Source organism: Lipomyces chichibuensis, assembly GCF_038497645.1.
Source record: "Lipomyces chichibuensis strain CBS 12929 unplaced genomic scaffold V1513scaffold_39, whole genome shotgun sequence".
Taxonomy (NCBI): Eukaryota; Fungi; Ascomycota; class Lipomycetes; order Lipomycetales; family Lipomycetaceae; genus Lipomyces; species Lipomyces chichibuensis.
The window spans coordinates 94,719-107,594 of record NW_027117491.1 but is presented as its reverse complement, the minus strand read 5'-3'; the positions used below and the strand labels follow the sequence as shown (position 1 = coordinate 107,594).

Here is a 12,876-nt window from a genome sequence, read left to right as displayed (position 1 = left end):
AAAATTTAAAGCTTCCCTGCCAGGGGTCGAACCTGGAATCTCCCGCTTTAACTTCAATCTGATATAGAAATATCACATCGTAGGCGGACGCCTTGCCATTGGGCCACAAGGAACAAGTAATACTTTGCTCGGGAGCTGTGAACTGTCACCCAGACGGAAATCATGTAGCAAAACTCAGGGTTAGGGTCTGTAATGCAAAATCACATTTCCGTCTAGAACTCGACTCGTCTCCAAGGCCCTGGCCCCAGAATGATCCAGCTTCATCCCTGGCCGGTGGATTGAGCAGACGCAGCTGCTGTTTCTGCTGTTCTTGTATCCCTCCACTCCGCAATGCCGTCTTGGACTTCGAGAGAGCCCTTACGACCGTGTAATTTACCACTATCTGGATAGCGTACTCCATCGCACGGGGAGATCGTTCCGTCGGTCTCATTTCCACAATTGCGGGTCTCCGTCCGCTATCTATGTCATCGACTGTTACACGCGTCCCTATTTCTTAACGTCCGGAGTGCGAATATGCGATCCTGTCTCGCTCTCCTCGTTTGCCGTCCCGCCATTTGACTCTTGCGGTCGCACATGACCGCGATCTATCTCTTCAGCGTCCGATACCAATCGCTTGATTTGCTGAGATCTGGTCATCTTTCTACTGAGCTTGCATGAATACCCTGTGATGTCTGCTGCTTTAGGGATTTATCGAAGGGTTATGAGCCCGGGTGAAATGTCAGAGACACAGGAAGGAAATGGCACACCAGTTTAGTCTCGTCTGGCCAGTCTCGAAGATTGTTCCCACCTCACGGGACTCCTTGGATGCCTCACCAGCGTCCGAATCCTCTCCTCGCTGCCTGGCAACAGCCTTATTCGCAGTGAATTTTTTCAGCAGTTGACTGACATTCCTGCTCCCCGCGACCTCCAGAGGACCGATGTCACACATACGCCACCACTGGAGTGGTTTTCTATGCTGCACCGTGTCCATGCAGTTTCTCCCGGCGTCCCACTTCCATGGGAGTCTCTCACCGCTGGCGTTCCCCTTGGTGGTGATGCTGTTCAGGAGCGCTCCAGCCCTATTCCTGCAGCTCTCTGTGTCCCCGTTTGGTCAGCTGTATCCCCGCGCTAACAGTTTCACCTTTTTAACACGATTACTTACATCGGCCATCCACCAGGTCAGTGCCATTTTCCTTCCTGGCTGGATGACCTTGAAGTCGCAGCATCCCTACTGTGTACTGGAGCGTCTTTTGGCTCCCTGGATCACCCATATTTTACCTGCGCCGTGTCGGCACTTGTCTGGACGACGATGCCCGATTGCCTTGGTCTGCCTGCGCCGCCGCCATTATCCCCCCGCCGGCGCTACCAGACTCGCGGCCTGCCACCCGCGACCGACGTGCGACACGCGGTTTCGGCGGTTATTATGTTGTGGACCGATTATCTCAGGAGCCGGTCCACGCGCGCTTGTTCGTCGCGATCTGAGAACGCGCCATTTCGAACGTCCATGGGAGTGAGGCTCTTGCGCTTAGTTTTGTGCCCTGGCGGATATATCTTTGATTTGTATTTTAGCTTTGCTGTTGTCCAATTTGTCCAAAGAGAGCCGTGTAGGTTGTATCTCGATGGCTGGCCAAGGTGTTTCTTTCTTTGTATCATCTACGATTTTATATTCTCTTATTGGCCGTGTCCGTTCGTTCGTTTCTCGTTCCGCCACGAACTGTAACATTATATATCATGGGACCGTTCTTTATTTGCTGTAATATTATATAGTAATCAACCGACCAACGATCAAACAAAACAATAAATACGTGCATTCCAGACATCTTTAATAGCACCAGTGAACTTGTTCTTACTTTCGATTGCTGGCTAGCTGACAGATGGTGCATTTGTTGGGGCTTTGATACGAGTAGCGTTTCGACGGGAGTGGTGCCATTATTCAGAGTGATGGCGCTTTGAAAACAGTGTGCGACTTTATAACTTGTAAAAGTTTGCAAAATTTATGAACTACAACGAAATATATACTAAACTTTTATTAGCAGACTTGGTGCGTCTCTAGAACTGATATTAACAAACTCGACGGATTTTCTAACATAACGGGAAGGATCTCTCATGGTGCAAAGTATGCCACAATTGTTCTCGATGTATCAAACTGTCAGATTTTTACGCTAATTACTAATACCAGCCGCCATCCTAGATTCAATAATTTATAGTTGCTAGTATTTGCACAATCAGGACGTCATGATTAGATTTTTCCGTCATCAGATCTCTGGTCAACAACAGCAGCATTCAATGAATATCCTAGTAAACAATGCCGGCAGAGGCATATCAATCGCAACTGAACGCTACGATCCACATCGACCCCGCATAATATTAGCTATCTGTTACATTGTCTCCTTTATACTTGTGTGCTGTTTCATATATGATGACTGCAACCAAATTTTCGCCATCGTTCAGCATCCATCCGGCGTGTTGTCAAGTGGCCTGGTCGAATATATCATCAAGGCAATACTGATTGCTGCCATGATTCGACTAGTGTGCAAGCTGGGCTTGAAATGCCTTAGTGCTTACTTTTATGGATTTTTTTATTTAAGGGATGTCTGCGCTGGTGTGTTGGGCAGGTAAACCGAACTACTTACATGTTTTGATATCATCTCTCTATCGGCCAGGAACTAATTATCTGCCACTGTTTTTATTATACTGAGGATCATGACAGTATTGTACTTTTATTATGCTCCTTTTAAGAGCGATTAATATTTGTTTTCCCAAAAGTATGACTCATTATGGCAAATTTTAGGCTATTGTGGACTAAATTATTGCGTGCCGCGTTTCTCACTTTCTTTAGCAACATAAAATGCGCAGCATCGTTTAGGAAAACGCGTATTCCATACCATCTTTAAGTTATGTCAATAAGTCAATCAATCACTGAAATTGTCGATATAATGCTGTAGCGACTCAAAGTCAAGCTATCTGCGGTTTCTTTCTTTTTCCATATGCGGCGACACATTCGTACAGATCCCGGAGCACACTCACAACCATCTATTCGAATTCGCCAGCACTTGTGTTCGACTGGAAAGATTAATTAGAAGGCGTCACATATCGAGTAGAAACGGCCGTAAACCGTCTGCCCCCACGTTCCTATCTGCTATCTGCTAACGGTAGCTGCGTTTATGTCAGATCAATGTTGAGACTCAGACTTTATGGATTTGCATCTTTGGAAATAAAGATTAACTACTTCGCTTTCCGAAAAGTAGCCTCATGCTGCATGTGCTGACCTGTTCACTTCAACGTCAAATACCATCGACTGATCTTTTTGCGGCATTAGAATCGGGGCTTCGTTTTGAGAAATACATTGCAGAAGCTCGCTGTCCGTGAACGTTAAGCTCTTTTAGTGGGAAGACGACACTGCAATCTTAAAGCACCTCGTTCTTCTCATGCCCATAACAAGTTTTGATACGATTACTAGCTTTTTTAAACAGGCGTGGATGTTACGCATCAGGGTTTCAGTGCGTACTTCGCTTCGCGAAACTTTTGCATGTGCGGACAGCTAATTTGCAGCAATGGATTCATGTCCACACATAAAGACTCAATGGACATTCAAGGTAATATTACTATCAGCAAAAGTTACACTGAAATGGCCACTTACGGCATGCTTTGAACGGGACTCTGAAACGCCCAATGCGGATATGGAAGCTGGATGATGAAAAGATGGAAATTGTTGGTCTTGACCAAATTTGCTTTGAGGGAGATAATTCAGTAGTCCACTTCTGGAACGCGAAGAATGTTTGATGTACGGATGCGATCACTATCAGCAAAGCCTTCAAGAGAATGAAAATAGAAACTACTACACATTGATAAAGCAGCAATAAAAAAACTAGTGTCGCTTCCCTGCCAGGGGTCGAACCTGGAATCTCCCGCTTTAACTTTAATCTGATATAGACCATCATATCGTAGGCGGACGCCTTGCCATTGGGCCACAAGGAACTTAAAAAACCTAAAACCTAAGGAGAATGCAAGTCTATTTAAGGGTTAGGGTAATTGTAATATCTAACTTTAATAAACTGGCTTGCAAAAAAACAAACAAAAATAAAAAAAGGAAAAGAAAAGTCGTCTGGCTCAGAAAACCTCTGAGTGAGCAATAGCAGTTTTTCGGTCTTCCCGTCGTGTGAGTGTATATTACTCAAATTTGAGAGGTTATTTGCTTTGCACTGTATGAGCCGTTACTATATTGATATTACAATCATCTGGCGCTGTTATAGCCGTACAGCGAGTAAGATGACATAATACATTCTATTATAATCTGCTATTCCGGAGTGCGGAAGTTACATATATATACACCTTTGCAATTGTTTTTTATATCGAGCTGACAGGTACAACTCCTAATTTTTAGCCATCAACACGTGAAAGAAAGCAAGCATGATACAATGCGTGAAAATGTTAGTATAAAGACCGCTAAATGCAAACACATACCCATGGACACCTGAACCCATCACAAATTTAGGACTTAGTACACAAAGTACACCATAACGAACCCATCACAAATTTAGGACAGTACACAAAGTACACCATAACACAATGCCAAGTGACAACCTTCTCTCTCATATGAGTCTTGTTAATGCAAATCTATAAATTACTTTCCCAATTTGGTTTCTTAGTGGATAAATAGTTTTGCTTCCATGACCAATATTCGGACAGGCGATTTTGCGCGTAATTTGTGTAGTCGAATTCAATCGTTGAAATGACAGCTTGAATCGTAGCCCATATACCCCTACATGTTTCATTAGCATTACCTTAAAATTACAATGCAATCAATTAAGTTTACCAGTAGAATCCTGGCATACCCCACCAGGTCCGTATCTCTTGCATTAAGAGATCGACATCTGCATCACTTACAAAGACACCGTTCTGTTGCTTCTCAGTCGAGCCTTTCTTATAAAGATGGGTTCCCTCCAAATATTGCTTCCCCCATTCCCGCATGACTGGCCCGCCTACTTTCGGTATTAGAGAGACATTGCAGTCAAATCCTTGCCACTCCATGAAGTGATTGGCCAAATCAAACGCTCTAGGTGTAGGCAAAGCGTATTCATAATCAATGAATGTAACTGGTGGCATATCGGAAAATGTTTCTGATGACCAATCTTCTGGCACTATCACGTTCCCACTTAGTAAGTCACAATGAGCAACTACTGTTGGGCCACCCTTGTACTGAATCTCGTTCTTCACCCACATCAGTTCCTTAGCTAGTACCGTCTTAGTCTTAACTTGCACGTCGTTGTCCGTAGGCAAGTTATTTATCCACTTTTGACATAATTGCCAAATATCGTCGACAAATTCGTGCGATTTTAAACCGGACTGCTCTAGCATGAGTGTCTTGATCGCCGAGGCATCGAGAACAGTATGCCATTGGGCCAACATTCGCGATATGCCTTTCATTAAAACTGGGTTGCTTAGTTCATGATAGTCGACGGACCGACCTGCAACAAATCCATAAACCAGTCCATTCTTAAATCGAGCGTGCAGTGGCGGGGCGAGACCGTATGAGTGAAGGTGCACGTGCGTGCAAAATTCACCTGCGTATTCAATATTTAGCTATCAAATCGAAGCCTAGTTAAGCCCACAAGCTGACTTACGATTCCTGTCAATAATACTTCCGGTTCCTCGCCCATATGCTCTCACAAGCACCACGATTTCCTGCTGAGTGCCTGCTTTGTAGACGCATTTTAGCAGCTAGAAGTGATTATTAGCCACAGGACCAGTACCTTCTAATGCATGGATGCGAATAATAACTTACGCAGTTTGTAATGCCGCCTTTTAGCGACATGACGTCTATTCTGTCAATGTTCCATGACGGGAACACATCAGCTAAAAGCTGTCGCGTGCTCTGGGTTTGCGCATCTGCGTCTTGCAGGGGAATAAAGCACTCAGGGATCACACGTGGACCCGTCATATTGCTCTAATTAAGTGCTGTGAGTGCACGATTAATATAAATGAATGACGAGTAGCCTCAGTGTTGGCTCATAAGACGGTTGAATACGTGGATACAGCTTCTGTCGCGTAGAAGCTGCGGCAGGTTTTAATGGGGAATGACATGCTGCCAAACTGCGTAGCTTCCTCGGGAATTAAGGGACCATCCTCTAAGCGCAAGCGTTATCAACTTTGTGTGCATGGCTCATTACGCGTCCGATCTTGTATTCAGGGCTAGGTTTCACAGGCGCTTTGTAAATGGATGGCACATGTCGTTACACACGCGGAATCACAAAACCATATTTGGAATCACAAGGATCACACCTGAACTTCGTTGATGTTGTCAAAAGCAGTGATGATAATTATATAACCCATCGTACGTTCCTACTCAGGCCGCCTGCATCGGATGGAAGTTAATGAAACGTCAATACAATACTATTAGCTAAGGGAATGTATTAATTGCTATTGAAAGTTCGCTTTTCTGAAACTTCTCTCACAATGTCGATTCCACCGGAAGCTCTCCAGAAGGCGAGTCCCCATTTGTGCCTGCAAGATCATGGCTGTACCTTCGCATCAGGACACTAATGGTAATAATTCTGTAGGTCCTTCAAGAGATTGAAATGCGAGTTATGCAGGCTCAGTTAGAGTTGACGAGTGTTCGACAACAAATAGCACAAAAACAGCGCGACATAAGATTAACAGATCTGACAATGAAAGAACTGATAGATATTCCACCATCAGTCGGAGTTTGGGAAGGCGTTGGAAAAATGTAGAATCCAACAGCTTAGATGTCTACTACGGGATGCGGACAATGCACTAACATTGATATAGGTTCTTGAATGTTCCCATAACATCTCATATCGCGCGATTAGAAAAGGAAAAGAGTGAGACCCAGGACCAGCTAGAAGCGTTGACAAAGAAACTTAACTACTTGGAGACTACATACAAGAATGCTAAACGGAATATCGATGACATACTAGGACGTTCACAGTGATCATATCACTAACAATGGCGTCGGACTTAAGTCGTGATACACTTGTATTATAGATCAACAATAATGAAATATTGTACATATGTGATAAAGGAATTATTGAGTTTACATGAAACCGTCATTTTGCTGAGGTGTGTCTACTCTACTTCTGATACAAACACAGGACCTTTCAGAGGAGATACGTGACGACGGGTCACAAAATCCTGACAGTAGAGCTTAACACAGAAATTCAGACTTAGTTTGCAATATGAAATAACGATGAGAATAATTTAACACTGACAGGTAGAATGCTAGCGCTACCCGAATATAATCTATATTATTTAAGTGATGTACAGTAATAATAATATGCAACACATACCTAGCATTATTAATTTATAATAAAGCGACATACGAATACTTGATTAGGTCTAAAATACAACGTTACGCCATCTAGCAATGCATTCTACCACATGCTATCCGTTACAAGTGCTTCATAATACCAGTTTGCATATAATCTGTTACGAAACTGTAACGAACCCGAAATCAAAATCAAGACCAACGTCTAGTCAATACTTAATCGCTCTACCATTGGAATCCACGCGCATGATTCTTCCTTCTAGTTCAGGCGATATTCCATGGGTATCTGAATCCGAATGATTTCTTCCATGCGTAACTTTCCCAGTTTGCCAAATTTCCAGTACTTTTTGTTCAATTAACATGTCCTTCTCTCGCATCAGTTCGTCACGCTCTTTGATCGTCAGATCCCTGTTGTGCAGCTTGTCACTGATCAAGTTCTTTAGTCTCTTTTTCCAGCTATTAACGCCTGAGCTCACATCTACAGCCTTGTTTTGGCTATGCTCATGCCATTTGCTGAATAGTTTCATAGACAAGAACCACATTCTGAGCATTTGCACTAACAGTAGGCCCTGCTCATCGTCCACTATCTGGCGATCTGCCGGGACCATTAGCGATTCGAAACCATCTTTGCCATGCATCATATAGCCTCTGGTTGCACATGAGTACAATTGATCCAGATTCAGAGGCACGCCACTAACTTCGACTGACTGTATTCGAGGAGACTTTTCTAGGCAGTACGTGTACTTCATACCAGAAACTTGGAGAAAGCGTCCTTCCAGTGCTGGCAATTTGGAGACACTATTCTCTAGCGCTTCCAGGAGTTCCTTTCCGGAGACCGAAATGACGACACACGGATCTTCAAATGGAAACGTGAGAACAATATCTTTCATTCGGATTGGCCCTGGCGGATAGACAGTGTCAGACCGCATTGTGCCTCCAGCGACTAGTGAGACATCTGCATCATACCAGACTCTCAGAATGTCGGCGACAAAATTTCCTAGATTACTTTCTCGGCTTCTCACAGTCTCGAATGAGGCATCTAATGCTACATCCGTCCATCCGATTACCTTGTCTAATTGCCGATTCATGTATCCCGAGATCGACTCTACAAGTCCCTGCGTTCGCTCATCTTCTGCTATATCTTTGGTCAAGTCACGCCTTGTAATATTCCACGTCCACTTTCCACTGTTACGATCGCGGAAGCCTTCAATGTAGCTCAATTGTCTGAAGTCTGTACCGCTGCATAGCACATCGACGCCATTGGCCACTTTATGAGAATAAAAATGGTCATGTCCGCCTAATATTATATCAAACGATCCGGCTGGTACGGCAGCTGCAAGTTTTATGTCGTTAGGCTCGCGCATATGTGTGAGTGCAACGACCAAGTCACAATGCTCCTCATGTCTCAGCCTCGGTGCTATATCCAAAGCGACCTTAATAAATGGCTTGTAGACTACATCATGCGGTAGCGAGTTGACTGTTTCTAGCCATTCCCTAATTTCTGGTTAGCAAGCCATACATTGTACGTGACAAATTGGTCGACAATACCTCTCTACTAATCCAACAAAGCCTATTCTCATGCCAGAAACTTCCTTTATCACGTACTCCACACCCTCTGCAATTGGTACGTCGTCAAGGAGGACATTAGCAATCATCCACGGGAAGTCACACTGGCGCTTGAGATATATCAACTGGTCCACTCCGAAATCAAAATCATGATTGCCGTAAACAGCGACATCTACCCCTATATGATCGCTGTTCATAATATCTATCATATGCTTCCCTTTAGTGACCGACGATTCCAACGACGGGTTGAATGCGTCGCCAGAGAACACTGTGATCAATTCTGGCGCGTCGTCGTATTGCTCCGCATTCCTGTATTGATTGACCAGTGTGACAAATCTCGCAGCGCCACCAGGGATGTGCGCATCAGGAAACTGAGGTGAGATATGATAGATATCATTAAAGTGAATCAAGCGAACGTCTGGCTTGGATCGGTCCATTCCCCGGTAGTGATATTAATGTTGAGCGCAATGACTGGGCCGTTTATGACTGTGATAAATAATGGACGCGGCCAGGAAACTGCTATACAGAAGATAGAAAGATTTCCGCAAATATATAAATCAAACTAATACTCTAGGTCTAACCAAATGCTTGCGTTTGGGGCGGTTCAGAGTAGTCACATGTTTGTTCGCCGATGTGGTGTTGGGATACTGTATGTAAGATCCGCCAGGCGGTGGTGGCGCAGAAGAACAGCTGCCCATCGGAGTCTCGGATAATGCCGGTCCGAGTGGCGCTGGCTCGGGCTCCCTCCACGAGTGGAAACTTAATGAGGGCTGAGCTTCCCCGGGATCGGTTTGAGGATGACGTCACCATTCTGGAGGCTCATGAGCGTCCATCGGCAATGAGATTCGTGGACATTGCAGCAGATCTCTCCATGCGCTCGCTTAATAATTATGTACGCACGTCTACCGCAGCTTGCGTTTCCAGTATTCTCTGATGGGTATGCGACGTTTAGACAAAGCTGGGTGCAGTATTAGCAAGTCCATAGCCAAAGACGGCTATCACCTTTCGGATGCAATATCCGCCACGGCATTATGGTTAGTCTATCGACCTGTTAACTATGATATATATCCAATTATGGCATATTGCGTATTACATGTGAAACCAAATCACTCTAACTTAAGCTGTCAATCAATGAAATCCAACCGAAACGGCAAAGTAAGCTATACATCCTGCGAGTCGTGAGATCTGTTGAATAAGAACAGAATCTCGTCTCTGGTAAGCCTGTTTACATTGAGCTTGCCTGCCTTATCGTCCATCACACCTCTCGCTAGTTGTCTCTTCTGTTCTTGGAGTTTAAGAATCCTCTCCTCGACAGTGTTCTCCGCTGTGATTTCGTAGACGTCGACGTCGCGTGTCTGGCCGATTCTATGGACTCTATCGATCGCCTGCTCAGACACCATCGGGTTCCACCAGGGATCTACCAGTAAGACTTGTGACGCACAAGTCAGATTTAAGCCTAAAGCACCACATTTCAAGGAGCATAAAAGCACAGTGACTTGAGGATTGTTGGCTAGCTTCTCTAGCGACTGGACTCGATTCTGAGGACGCATAGATCCGTCATCTAATGTGCGTTGTGAGCTACAAGAAATTGCAGGTAATAATTTGATGGGACTCACATCTGACAAAATTGATTCCCTGATTTTTCAGAAAGGGCTCAATGATGTCCAGCATAGTTGTGAATTGACTGAAGATTATTGTCTTTCTCATGGGGTCCGATTCTAATATGGACAGCAGACGCACTATCTTAGCACTGGGAACCGTCCAACCGATACCCTGAGATACAAAAATAGATCGACAGTACTCGCAGAATTCGGCACGTTGCTTGGATTCTTCTTTAGAGAGACTATTCATTCGTCAGTGACAAACTGAAATTAAAGAACAATCTTTCTCTTACTCTGTCTGGCATATGGTACACTTCCGAATATCGACGGTCATATCACCCAGCAAGTAAGCTAAATCATCAATTTCGTCCTGGGAGACCCTTGAATTGCTGGCGATCTTAGTGGGCTCTGGAGCGGGGGGCGAGACCGCGTCACTATTGTCTGAAAGCTTGGACGCAACTATTGCCGTATGATTACATGCTAAACAGGTCAGCATATTTTATGGTCGACAATACAAACGAACCTAAATATACCCTGTCTTAATCTGAGAAGCAGCAGTAAAACGCTCATGTACTTCTGGCCGCCCTCTCCGATCAAATCTTGCATCTTATTGCCCATCTTCTGCTCCAAATTGTCGTAGAATGCTCGTTCCGGCTCAGTAAGTACTACAGTTGATTTATGGACAACTCGCCTTGGTAATTTCATTCCGTTTTCGACCAAAACATCCTTAGTTCGCCTTAACATTGCCTGTGCCAAAACCACCTGCAACCGTTTCATAGCGAGCTTTCCGCGCCCGGCAGCCGCGGGTCGGCTGATCTTGTCCTTCCAAAATACCGGATCTGAGAGTGGTGGAATCCGTAAATATTTAAACATAGAATGAAGTTCATCAATATTGTTCTGCAGAGGAGTTCCAGTAAGAGCCCAGCGGTTAAGACCATGGAGAGCACATGCTGCTTGCGCTGATTGGGACGACTTGTTCTTGATTGTGTGAGCTTCATCCAGAATAAGACGCCACCAGTCTAATTTAAATAGAGCGCCATTGTTTTGGTTTTCTGAGGCAACTAGCTGGTAAGTTGTAATAACCACGTCATATTCCTTGAGCACTAGCTCCGACTTTGAGCGTGACTGTCCATGATAAATTAGAACAGATAGGCTGGGTGCTTTAGTCTTGATCTCAGTCGCCCATTGATTGATCAATGCCAACGGAGCAACGACTAGAGTGCATTTGCACGCATTCTTCGACTTATGGGTATCATTGTCTTCCTTATGTGACAATATTAAGGCAATCGATTGAACTGTTTTGCCCAGACCCATCTTCAGAAGTTAGTCTCGCCTCGAACAAGTTTGACGTCACCAACATACGTACATCATCACAAAGCATACCGCCTTTGTGCTTAATATCATTGTCTTCTCGACTTAGTAGAAACTTTAGTCCCTCCACTTGATGGTCCAGGAGCTTCACCTTTAATCCTTCCACAAGGTGATCTTGCGCACTTGCAATGTCCTTCTTCTCTTTGCTAGCGGATGCACTGGTAAAAATATCCTTCAATGAGCTAGCTACATCAGCCGATGACATATAGCTGTAGTCTGTACTGAGTTAGGGCCATCATATAGTAAGTACATGAGGCACAGCTTAACTATACCTGCAGATGTGAAAGGGATGTCATCGTAAGGCTGTTCACCATTTGGCGCCTTAGAACGACTGTTGGCAGAAGAGCCAGATATTTGGTTCATAGAGTCAAGATGCTTTGCAAATGGCTGGATTCCAGTAGAGACCTTGACAGTGTACTTCGAGCTGTTACGGCTGTTCACGGGCTGAGGACTATCCTCAATAATTATAGTACCAGAATGTTTGCTAGACGGCCGGCCCGTCGTACGACCAGCCATTGATGCAACGAACCCGCCAAGATTGCTAGATTTTGGTTGGTCGGAAACTGGTCGTCTCTCGACGTTAACGTCTGTCGAGCTCTTAGGCTGCGCGCTAGCAGATAGAGCTTTCAAAATCGCGACATCCTGCTTGGAACGCCATTCAGATGCATTCGGAGACAATGGTTCCAGCCAGCTGGCAAACGAGGCGGATGCAGGTAAGCCTTTCTCTTTAGAACTCAAGGTTAAAACTGGTCGATATGGTCCTGCGTAATCATTGAGCAAGCATGATCTACTGATAGTGAAATAAGTGAGGGACTAACCTGAGGCCGAAAGTGGCTTCGTTGAGCTCTCCCTTATTTTCAAATGACCATCTCGACCTTGGCCATAGTATCTTAATCCAGGATTTTGCCGATCCATTGCTTTTATACTCCACAACAGTTGAGGAAATGTTGCGGTATCGGGAGGAATAAATACCTGAAAACATGGGTAGCCGGTTGAGCTTGACGACAGGATTTACAGTAAACAAAGCCGCGACCCAAATGGGACTATAATGGTGCGGCGTTACACCCACCTAAA

General features: G+C 44.7%; 5 protein-coding genes and 2 non-coding genes across 7 annotated transcripts; 2 read left to right on the top strand and 5 right to left on the bottom strand.

Annotated features, from left to right (window-relative positions):
• Positions 1 to 11: 11 nt before the first annotated feature.
• On the bottom strand, positions 12 to 113 carry V1513DRAFT_t84. The gene has a single exon. It is a non-coding gene; the product is annotated as a tRNA-Arg (tRNA).
• Positions 114 to 1,851: 1,738 nt separating this feature from the next.
• V1513DRAFT_211254 (uncharacterized protein) lies at positions 1,852 to 3,093 on the top strand. The gene is made up of 2 exons (XM_066894360.1): positions 1,852 to 2,095; positions 2,159 to 3,093. The coding sequence occupies exon 2, from the start codon at positions 2,215 to 2,217 to the stop codon at positions 2,596 to 2,598; it is 384 nt and encodes a 127-aa protein (XP_066751583.1). The 5' UTR covers positions 1,852 to 2,095; positions 2,159 to 2,214; the 3' UTR covers positions 2,599 to 3,093.
• A 763-nt stretch (positions 3,094 to 3,856) lies between these two features.
• Positions 3,857 to 3,957, bottom strand: V1513DRAFT_t83. Its single transcript has one exon. It is a non-coding gene; the product is annotated as a tRNA-Arg (tRNA).
• A 222-nt stretch (positions 3,958 to 4,179) lies between these two features.
• V1513DRAFT_451297 (kinase-like domain-containing protein) lies at positions 4,180 to 6,119 on the bottom strand. Its single transcript, XM_066898939.1, has 4 exons — positions 5,765 to 6,119; positions 5,604 to 5,700; positions 4,796 to 5,543; positions 4,180 to 4,741 (listed from the first exon to the last, which is right to left on the bottom strand). The coding sequence occupies exons 1-4, from the start codon at positions 5,918 to 5,920 to the stop codon at positions 4,597 to 4,599; spliced, it is 1,146 nt and encodes a 381-aa protein (XP_066751582.1). The 5' UTR covers positions 5,921 to 6,119; the 3' UTR covers positions 4,180 to 4,596.
• Positions 6,120 to 6,313: 194 nt separating this feature from the next.
• On the top strand, positions 6,314 to 7,048 carry V1513DRAFT_419418 (Prefoldin). Its single transcript, XM_066895913.1, has 3 exons — positions 6,314 to 6,465; positions 6,540 to 6,706; positions 6,769 to 7,048. The coding sequence occupies exons 1-3, from the start codon at positions 6,436 to 6,438 to the stop codon at positions 6,929 to 6,931; spliced, it is 360 nt and encodes a 119-aa protein (XP_066751581.1). The 5' UTR covers positions 6,314 to 6,435; the 3' UTR covers positions 6,932 to 7,048.
• Positions 7,049 to 7,473: 425 nt separating this feature from the next.
• Positions 7,474 to 9,267, bottom strand: V1513DRAFT_460308 (Metallo-dependent phosphatase-like protein; the record flags this gene model as incomplete). The annotated part of the gene is made up of 2 exons (XM_066899825.1): positions 7,474 to 8,758; positions 8,813 to 9,267. 2 exons carry the CDS (start codon positions 9,265 to 9,267, stop codon positions 7,474 to 7,476), a joined length of 1,740 nt encoding a protein of 579 aa, XP_066751580.1.
• Positions 9,268 to 9,846: 579 nt separating this feature from the next.
• Positions 9,847 to 12,803, bottom strand: V1513DRAFT_451289 (SNF2 family N-terminal domain-containing protein). Its single transcript, XM_066898938.1, has 7 exons — positions 12,621 to 12,803; positions 12,075 to 12,563; positions 11,798 to 12,018; positions 10,965 to 11,745; positions 10,725 to 10,911; positions 10,447 to 10,673; positions 9,847 to 10,391 (listed from the first exon to the last, which is right to left on the bottom strand). Exons 1-7 carry the CDS (start codon positions 12,715 to 12,717, stop codon positions 9,991 to 9,993), a joined length of 2,403 nt encoding a protein of 800 aa, XP_066751579.1. The 5' UTR covers positions 12,718 to 12,803; the 3' UTR covers positions 9,847 to 9,990.
• Between the last annotated feature and the right edge of the window lie 73 nt (positions 12,804 to 12,876).